The 9,866-nt window shown below is 34.5% G+C and overlaps 1 protein-coding gene and 1 non-coding gene across 2 annotated transcripts; one reads left to right on the top strand and one right to left on the bottom strand.

Moving 5' to 3' along the window:
- Window positions 1-828: 828 nt before the first annotated feature.
- Window positions 829-905, bottom strand: LOC120092276 (small nucleolar RNA R21). The gene has a single exon (XR_005485985.1). It is a non-coding gene; the product is annotated as a small nucleolar RNA R21 (small nucleolar RNA).
- Window positions 906-6,555: 5,650 nt separating this feature from the next.
- Window positions 6,556-9,554, top strand: LOC120089827 (Pollen Ole e 1 allergen and extensin family protein). Its single transcript, XM_039047231.2, has 2 exons — window positions 6,556-6,918; window positions 9,012-9,554. Exons 1-2 carry the CDS (start codon window positions 6,765-6,767, stop codon window positions 9,293-9,295), a joined length of 438 nt encoding a protein of 145 aa, XP_038903159.1. The 5' UTR covers window positions 6,556-6,764; the 3' UTR covers window positions 9,296-9,554.
- Window positions 9,555-9,866: the final 312 nt, after the last annotated feature.

Below are 9,866 nucleotides of genomic sequence, written 5' to 3'. Positions count from 1 at the left end.
AGCTGTATAGAGTACTACTCCGGATATGGAGAAGTGATGATTAGTCTTATCCCGTATAGTGCAAACAAAAAGCCAACTGACACCCTTGTAGGCAAAAGGGGAGTGGTCACTTACAAGATATGAAAATATGCTAGAAGAAGGTTGGATCGGACATGTGGCCATGGGTAACAAGCCCTGGACAAGCATGACTGTGACACATTGCATGTTCCATTGAGACTCTTCTCTAATCAAAACACATATTTTACGTTTCCAAGCTTTATCATTTTAGAAAGGTGTCAAAATTCCAATTTGTTTTGTGAAAGTCCATTTGAGACAATATTATCTGGACTATTTTATCCATATTATATGGATTATTCTTCCCTGGACTTCTATCAACCACTTAACAAAGTTAATTGCACTTAACAACTACTGATAAAAATTAGATAACTACAAGCACATAGCTCTAACCGAGCCAAAATATATAGCTAAAAGCGACAATTTGAAACTTAACACAAAGGCATTAATAACATTTCGACCAAATTTTTTACGTCAATGACTCAATATATCAAATCTATCAAATAATTCACATGTTTATAAGCGCAATTTTAAAAAATGAAGCTTGAATTTAAGAAATTTGAGGTTTAACCAAACTCAGGCTTGACAAACCCAAAAAGACAGACATGGATTAGATACTCAAATCCTCCTAAATGATTATTTCAAGTTCAAATATCAACAATACATGCCCCTTCTTCCACATCAATCATAAACAACAAAATGCTCAACAAAATCACATGAATAAATTGAAAGCTTAGAGTAACAGCTTCAGGACATACATCTATTTGAAACAAATATCCCTCAGAATTGATATTTCATCAGTAAGATTCAGTCCACTACTTTTATATATCAAATCAATCATCATAGGGATATAAATTTCAGGACATTTTCACATATCCATCATCCATATTCAATGTAAAATCTAGAATCAAGAACAACTAAACGAAAGATTGAAAGCTTAATTCATCGATCAAAAAGAAGCCCAAAAGCCATCTCAAAAGGAAAGATTTGCTACAGTTTTCAAGCAGTAGAATCTGAAAACTCGTAAAAATCGTGATGAATTTGCAAAGAAAGGGAAATTCATGGAGCTTCAAGACGTTCCATTATTAATCAGAGCATTCTGGTTGAAACGAAATAAGAAGAAGAAGAGGAGGCGGATTTAGGGAATTAGGGCTTCATGTGGTTTTATAGGTACATTGGGCAGATAAGACCAGAACTTCCATTGCACGTGCAATCCACGTGGATTTACGAAATTACATTTTTACCCTTTTCCAGTTTCCACCCATGTCTTGGCTTTCTTATTTTCACTTTTAATTGAGTCTTTTTTCTCCAAGGACAAATATAAATTTATATTCCTGAATTTTTTGTATTATATCAATTTACACCACAAATTAACAATTATATCAATTTAAACTCTGAACTTTTATAAGTATATCAATTTAAACTTTGAACATTTATAAGTTAACAATTATATCAATTTAAACTCTGAACTTTTAGAAGTGTATCAATTTAAACTTTGAACATTTATAAGTGTATCAATTTAAACCGTGAGCTTTCATAATTGTATCATTAAACTCTCCATTATGTTTTATTTGGATATAGTTATGAATCTTCAAGGTTTAAATTGATATATTTATGAAAATTCAAAGTTTAAATTGATCACTTATGAAAAAATAAAGTTTAATTGTATTGTTACACGTGTTACATAACGTTGAATAAATATCAATCTCACATAAACGTTTAAAAAACAAAATTTACGTTAAATGATAAGACAAAATTGAAAAGATAACATACCTTAAGAAAAAAATGTGATTTTTTTTAAAAAAATGTTTCTTTTATTTAAAGTGAAGTGGATATTAATTAGAGATAAAATGTGATTTATAAAAAAAAAAAAAAAAAAAAAAAACATTTATTTAATGTGAAGTAGATACTACTTATAGATAATTAAATTGTGATTTTTTTTAAAAAAAAAAAGTATCTGTCGCACGAGATTTCAAGAGAAATTTATTTCGTGGAATTTTGTATTTGTATAAATTTTGTGGAAAGTGAATACAATCTCTAATACATAGTATTCTGATTCTTTCAAAATAAATTATAATTTTTAAGCTGGTTGATCTTCTTGAACGATCGGCCTTTGGGCTTGTTGATCTTCTTGGGTGATCGGCCTTTGGGCTTGTTGATCTTCTTGGATGATCGGCCTTCGGGCTTGTTAATCTTATTGGAGGATTAGTGTTCGCATAAGGCTTCTGGAGGAACTTGTTTCGTGGAGTTGAACTTGAGTTGATGTTGATGTTGAGGTTGATTTGATGCGATGTGGTTTGATCTCTAGTACTTGATTCTCTGATTCTCTCTTGGTTGGGTGGATGTGCTTGATTTGAAGAAGAAAAGCACCAAACGTTCTTGAAGTATAAGTCTTGGAAGAGTGTTTATGTCTTCAAGTGTCTTCTGTCTTCTAGGAGTGCAACTTCAAGAGTTTTAGGAGTCTTCTGTTTGTTGATGATTCTCTCTAGGCTCTCTGAATGTAAAATTGTTTGTATCTTTAAAGGACTTCAGTTTTTAGAAGGCTTGTATTTTCAAAGGACTTCGGTCTTATAATGCTTACAACTTCAAAGGACTTCAGTCTTCAGAATACTTGTATCTTCGAAGGACTTCAGTCTTCATAATTCCCTATAAGCTCTATGGAGTATAGAATTGCTGACCCTTGCAAATGGGGAGCTTCTCTAAGCTCCATGATGGGCTTCAAGAGCTTGGGTCTGGTCTTGATTGGTCCATGGACCTAATTTAATTGGACTTGAGTCTGGTCTTTAGGCCCAATTAACTAGGCTTAGGTCTACTTTGCAACTGGCCCAACGCTCAAATTATAACGTCAAATTGATCGAAATTAATTTTACTCAATTGACGTATGCGACGAAAACACAAAATTTGTCCTTAATTTCAATTTGGGACACATGTCAACTCTTAGTTGGTCACAAATTTGAAGATTTCGGAATTCCGTCTTTCATTTAAGCCCCTTTTTTTAATTGCTCTAAAAAAGACTTCTTCTTCTTTCTTTTACGAATTCGGCATAAGAGAGACTTCAGAAGAAGAAGAGACTAAGAAAAAGAGGCATAGAGATACTTGAATTCCGGAATTTAGCAAATGACGTGGCAGCCCGTGGTTGGTCCAAAATTTCTTCTCCAATAATATTGTGATTATATATATATATATATATATATATATATATATATATATATATATATATATATATATATATATTCCCTTCATTAAGATATTAGTTAGACATAAAATATGATTTTTTTAGGAAAAAAATATTTATTAGTGATAAAATTAGATTTTTTTAGTGATTTAAATGTGAAATTATGTAAGATATCCCAATGACTATCAACTAAAAGGGCAACAGGAGAAATCAAATGGTTCTCCCTACCTTTTTAGATACTATAAATAAATAGATATATATAGACATAGATAAATAGATACAGATGTAAAAAATATCTTTTAGACATATATAAAAAAATAAATAATAATAATAATAAAAGACTTATTAAACACAAAAATAAAATTGTATAAATTTTTTAGATACTTTATAAAAGGTTAAAAAACACTTTTAGTCTCTAATCACCATAAAAATTTTAAATAGAAACATATAAATTAATTTTTAACCTAAGCTTTTTAGTTTTCTAAAGTATAATAAAGGTAGGGGATTCAAATCACATACCATAAATCATTAGCACATAATTTATACTAATATTGAATTAAGATCTATTCTATTTCATATATCCTTTTATTCATTAAAATTTAGTCTCCATAAACAAATTTTAAGTTTTTTGAAGTTTTAAAATCGAAAACAATTTACTTTCTCGAAGAAAAAAAAATTGAAGACAAAAGTTGCATCTCTCTTGAATCAAACCAGGGATCAGGAGGGGGACTGCAACTCTAAATTAAAAACCCAACCGACCGACCAAAGGCATGTTTTGATTTCAAGAGACAAAAATTCTATATATTATATAAAGGGTTGATCGAGAGTTGAACTTTCGACATTTTATTTTGTTTTTTTTATTTCACTCTCAATCTCTAAATGCTTGTCACACTACCCACATTTTTCTAAATATTTTCTGTTCGCACGATATTTCAAAAGAAATTTATTTCGTGGAACTTGAACTTTGTATCAATTTTGTGGAAAGTGAGTACAATCTCTAATACATAGTATTTTGATGCTTTCAAAATAAACTATAATCTTTAAACTAGTTGATCTTCTTGAATCGGCCTTTGGGCTTGTTGATCTTCTTGGATGATCGTCCTTTGGACTTATTGATCTTCTTGGATGATCGTCCTTTGGGCTTGTTGATCTTCTTGGATGATGATCGACCTTTGGGCTTGTTGATCTTCTTGAATGATCGGCCTTTGGGCTTGGTGATCTTTTTGGATGATCGGCCTTGGGCTTGATGATTTTCTTGGATGATCAACTTTTGGGCTTGATGATCTTCTGGGATGATCGGCCTTTGGGCTTGATAATCTTGATCGACCTTTGGGCTTGTTGATCTTCTGGGATGATCGACCTTTGGGCTTGTTAATCTTCTTGGATGATCGGCCTTTGGGCTTGATGATCTTCTTAGATGATCGACCTTTGGGCTTGTTGATCTTCTTGGATGATCGGCCTTTGGGCTTGATGATCTTCTTGGATGATCGGCCTTTGGGCTTGATGATCTTCTTAGACGATCGACCTTAGGGCTTGTCGATCTTCTTGGAGGATTGGCCTTTGGGCTTGTTGATCTTCTTGAGTGATTGGCCTTTAGGCTTGTTGATCTTTTTGAATGATCGGCCTTTGGGCTTGTTAATCTTCTTAGATGATCGGCCTTTAGCTTGTTGATCTTCTTGAATGATCAACTTTTGGGCTTGATGATCTTTTGGGATAATCGACCTTTGGGCTTGATGATTTTCTTGGATGATCGGCCTTTGGGTTTGATGATCTTCTTGGACGATCGGCCTTAGGGCTTGTTGATCTTCTTGGACGATCGACCTTAGAGCTTGTTGATCTTCTTGGAGGATTGGCCTTTGGACTTGTTGATCTTCTTGGGTGATCGGCATTTGGGCTTGTTGATCTTCTTGAATGATCAACTTTTGGGCTTGATGATCTTTTGGGATAATCGGCCTTTGGGCTTGATGATCTTCTTGGACGATCAGCCTTTGGACTTATTGATCTTCTTGGATGATCGGCCTTTGGGTTTGTTGATCTTCTTGGACGATCGGCCTTTGGGCTTGATGATCTTCTTGGACGATTGGCCTTCGGGCTTGATGATCTTCTTGGACGATTGGCCTTCGGGCTTGTTGATCATCTTAGACGATTAGTGTTTGCACGAGGCTTCCGGAGAAACTTGTTTCGTAAAGTTAAACTTGAGTTAGTGTTGATGTTGAGGTTGGTTTGATGTGATGTGGTTCGATCTCTAGTACTTGATCCTCTGATTCTCTCGGTTGGGTGGATGTGTTTGACTTGAAGAAGAAAATCATCGAACGTTCTTGAAGTATAAGTCTTGGAAGAGTGTTTGTGTCTTCAAGGGTGTTCTGTCTTCTAGGAGTGCAGCTTCAGGAGTCTTAGGAGTCTTCTGCTATTTGATGAATTCTCTCTAGGCTCTCTGAATGTAGAATTGCTTGTATCTTCAAATGACTCCAGTCTTCAGAATGTTTGTATCTTCAAAGGACTTCAGTCTTCAAGCATGGTTAGAATGCTTGTATCTTCAAAGGACTTCAGTCTTCAAGCATGATCAGAATGCTTGTATCTTCAAAGGACTTCAGTCTTCAAGATGCTTGCATCTTCAAAGGATTTCAGCCTTCAAAATGCTTGGAAGGAATTCAGTCTTCGAGCGTGGTCAACTTTAGAAGTCAATGAGTCCTCTGATTGTAGAAAACTCTATAAGCTCTCTGGAGTATAGAATTGTTGACCTCTCTAAATGAGGAGAGCTTCTCTATTTATAGAGTCAACAAGTGGGTTTAGGCTTGGTTGATCTATGGGTCTGGCCTTTGGGCCCAATTAGTTGGACTTGGGCTTGGTTGGACTTTGACCCAAATAATAATATCAAATTAGGCCAAATTAATCTTATTTGATTCAATCGTCATGATAAAACCATGTGTCGTCATCGAAATTTGTCTTCAACTTTAATTCAGGACATATGTGATTTGGAATTTCGTCATTGATTTAGTAAATGACGTGACAACTTGTGATTGATCCAAAATTTCTCATTCAACACTTTCAAAATCACTTATTTCCTAATAATTATCTCAAAGTACAATATTAAAATAAAAAGTCTATGAAAAACCTTCATGGATGGAATTATGAAATGTCTTATAATAAGATATTATCATTCTCGAAGTTAAAAACTTGTAACAAATATGATGATAAAATATCATTTCTCATTCTCATATGTTATTTCTATGAATCAAACGGGCCATAAGTGTATTTTGTCAAATAATAATAATAATTTCTTCCACTCGAAATGGTAAAAGAATTTTAAAAAAAAATGAAAGAAAGAAAGATGAGAGTAATTTTTTTTTCCACTCGAAATAATACTCACAGACATACCATAATAACCGCCCCTAAGAGCCCCTTCCGACATGTCGATCGAATTTTAAAACACTGCTACCGACTGACACAATTCTCCCTTTCGCACCAGTGAATCAAAATTTAGAGCTGAAATCACAGTTGAAGAAGACATTGGAGCCCTAAAACAACACCATCCATGGAAGCACAGAGGAATAAGCTGTTGATGGGCTTGATTATTCTCACAGTGTTCGTTTCAGGTTCAAGAGGTTGGACCGGGGCAATCCATGGCCGAGTTATCTGCGATGTCTGTGGCGATTCTTCCATTGGCCCAGAAGACCATGTTCTTGAAGGTCGGTCTCCTGTTTTCAATCTGATATTGGTTTTTGGTAGTAAAATTCTCGACTAGATTTCCTGCTTTTGGGTTTTGATCTTACTGGTTTGGCTATTTTGGGGATGATTTCGTCTGAGATTGTTGCTTTTTGCCATGAATTGACTGGACTGTGCTGATACAAGTACTGTTAAGAAATTAAGGAAAAATTATGTATACTGTGAACTGTTTATCTTTGTTTGTAAATGAAATCAAGTAAAACTGTATGTGTAATGAATGTGTTGGCCTCCATTTCTGGTGTTTCTTATGTAAATTCGGGAAAGGAAAGATGTCGAATCCTCTGCATAGCTGACTGTGCTGTCTTATGAAAAACAAGCAATAATATAGGTAATAATGAATAAAGTATATGTATATGTGATTTTTCCTGGAGAATTCTTTTGAGAAAAATCACTACTAAATGAAAAGGATCTAGAATGATGGAAAATTAACCTAAGGATTTCTATTTAGCAGCCAATGGATAAATATGATATGGTTAAAAGAAAACTCCTAAACCACACCACGACAGGAACATTGCCGCACCGTGTCGAACCATAGTCTCAAGTTAGGTTTGTTCCCTCTGTGGGTACCATATGTCTCTACATTTTTTTATTGGAGAGTGAAAAATATATAGCTCTTTGCTTCTAAAGCTCCAGATAGCTGTTTCATTAATGTCTTTCACTCTGTCATCACTCATCACTGCTTTCCATGGGATTTCCCATTTTGGTAAATTTGTAGTTCTTGCCCCTTTTTTCTACTAGTTTTGGAAATGATTAGATGGGGAGTACTTTTATGATGGAGATGAATAGTAGGTTCTTCACCTGTTTATTGTTTTTTATGTTTTGGTTGAATTTTCAGAATCGATGTTTGAGTTTGATAGTTCTAGCGAACATTTTTGCCTTCTGATGGTAAATCCTAGGTTCAATTTATATGTCTGCTGTTGCAGCAATTAATGCCTATTGCGTGATACTGATGACTGGGTCATCCTTTAGCCTTGAAATTCAAATACAAGTTATGTTTATATGATAAAAGAATCATTTGAACATAGGCCAGACCAAGCATAGCTCAAATAGTCAAGGCATATGCTCTCAACTAAGAGGTCAAAGATTCAAATCCTCCCACGTCCTAATATTGTGTTTGAACTAAACAAGAGAATCAGTAGAGCATAGAATTCATCGTCTTATCTCACTTATCAAAAGAAAATATAAAATTGAAGTGTCAATGAAACTGGATATCATTACCACTAAGAAAATGTATACTTTAGTGTTGGAATTTTTTGGTTAAATCACTGCTGAATCCAAAAGCATAAGCTGTTGGATTAGAGTAAAATTTGATTATATCAGTACTTCAATGCTTCTCTTCACTTATGAGTTTGGAAATTTCATGTTAAACTACCATTAGGTTTTGTATTCAGTGGTTATTTAACTTGGTAGGAGAACATGAGGTTTTGTGGTCCAACTCCCATAATGTCATTTCCTCCCAAAATCAACATTGATTTCCACTCGTTGGGCTTTCTTCAAATTTTCATATTCACGAGTGAGAGTGAGTGTTGAAGTATTAATGTAATCAAATTTACTACAGCCCATCAACTTAAGCTTCTAAGTTGATGGTTGATTTAACATCTTTCTTGGGACAAATTGATGCAAAACGAGGAGCAAAAATCGATCGTGCTTTTTTGAGCTGCATAAATCTCAAGTAGGTTAAATGAATAATCTTCTTATTCTCGTCACTTGCATTTGAGCTGCATAAATCTCAAGTAGGTTAAATGAATAATCTTCTTATTCTCGTCACTTGCATTTGAGCTGCGTAAATATTTGTAGTTTAAATGAGATTCTTATCATCTGCATTTGAGCTGCATAAATCCCAGTAGTTTAAATGAATCTTCATCTTCTTCTTCTTACCATTGCTGCTGTTTGGGTCCCTTTTTCTGTTTTGTTTCTGACCTTGTATTTACCTTATTAGATGGTAACCAATCATTGGGCTTGAGCATCAACCTTTTGGCTCTTTCTCACAACTTCGTTGTGTTAAAAACAGTTATACTAGATATAAAACGTTGTGGCCTATTCTCGTCATTTTCAGGTGCTGAAGTAGCGGTTCTTTGCATAACAAGATCGGGAGAAGTTCTAAATTACCAGGCATTTACCAACTCCAAGGGTAGATACACTGTTGCAGAGACGATGTCGGAAAACAACCGTTGGGATGCATGCCTCGCTCGGCCAATCAGCAGTTTTCATGAACACTGCACCCATCTCGGTGCTAATAGCTCGGGAGTGAAGTTCAGTTACAATCATCCATCTGGTCACTCTCACACTGTCAGGCCTTTCGTCTATCGACCGAGCAGCATGCCAACATACTGCATTTGACAAATTCTGAATAGCCGCAATAAGGTTGTGAGGTTGGAAGTCCACAATTGAGTCTTCTTATTAAAAAATGTTATCTTCTATATGCTGGTTTTAATGTAAACCTCAGTCTGTTTATATCAACTTTTTTGTTATGATGTACATCAATTAGAACCAATGTTACTGATAGATTTTGGAAAATATTGCCTGGTTGATACCGATTCTCATATCCATAATATGGTAAATTGGTACTATGGGGCTATCAAGGAGAACGTTTCCTTTACTTTCTCTTTTTCCCTTACATTTTTTAGTATCTATTTTATCCTTTGTTAATGGGACCTAACTGTTTGAATGTACTTGTCTTTTAAACTATTTTCTCCTTTGTTGATAGGATGCAACTATACAAATGCAACTATTTCTTCCTTCGTTGATAGGATGTGACTATGCAAACGCAAGTGTCTTCTAAGTCATGCTTGTTCGAGTGGAAGTGTTGCAGATCAAACTAGTGCATTTATTCGCATATGGGTGCAGTCATGTATAAAAAGAAAAAAAAGGAAAAAAAATATCTGTAAATACATACATGATACAAGTCTAA

Source organism: Benincasa hispida, chromosome 11 (assembly GCF_027475165.1).
Source record: "Benincasa hispida cultivar pf3 chromosome 11, pf3_genome.v1.1, whole genome shotgun sequence".
Lineage (NCBI taxonomy): Eukaryota > Viridiplantae > Streptophyta > Magnoliopsida > Cucurbitales > Cucurbitaceae > Benincasa > Benincasa hispida.
The sequence above is the reverse complement of the archived record's forward strand: the minus strand, read 5'-3'. Positions and strand labels throughout refer to the sequence as shown.

What these genes read in the sequence shown, in the direction of transcription:
- LOC120089827 (XM_039047231.2), top strand. Translation starts at nt 6,765, where the DNA reads ATGGAAGCACAGAGGAATAAGCTGTTGATGGGCTTGATTATTCTCACA. An exon ending in AGAAGACCATGTTCTTGAAG is followed by an intron (nt 6,919 to 9,011) that starts GTCGGTCTCCTG and finishes CGTCATTTTCAG; the next exon opens with GTGCTGAAGTAGCGGTTCTT.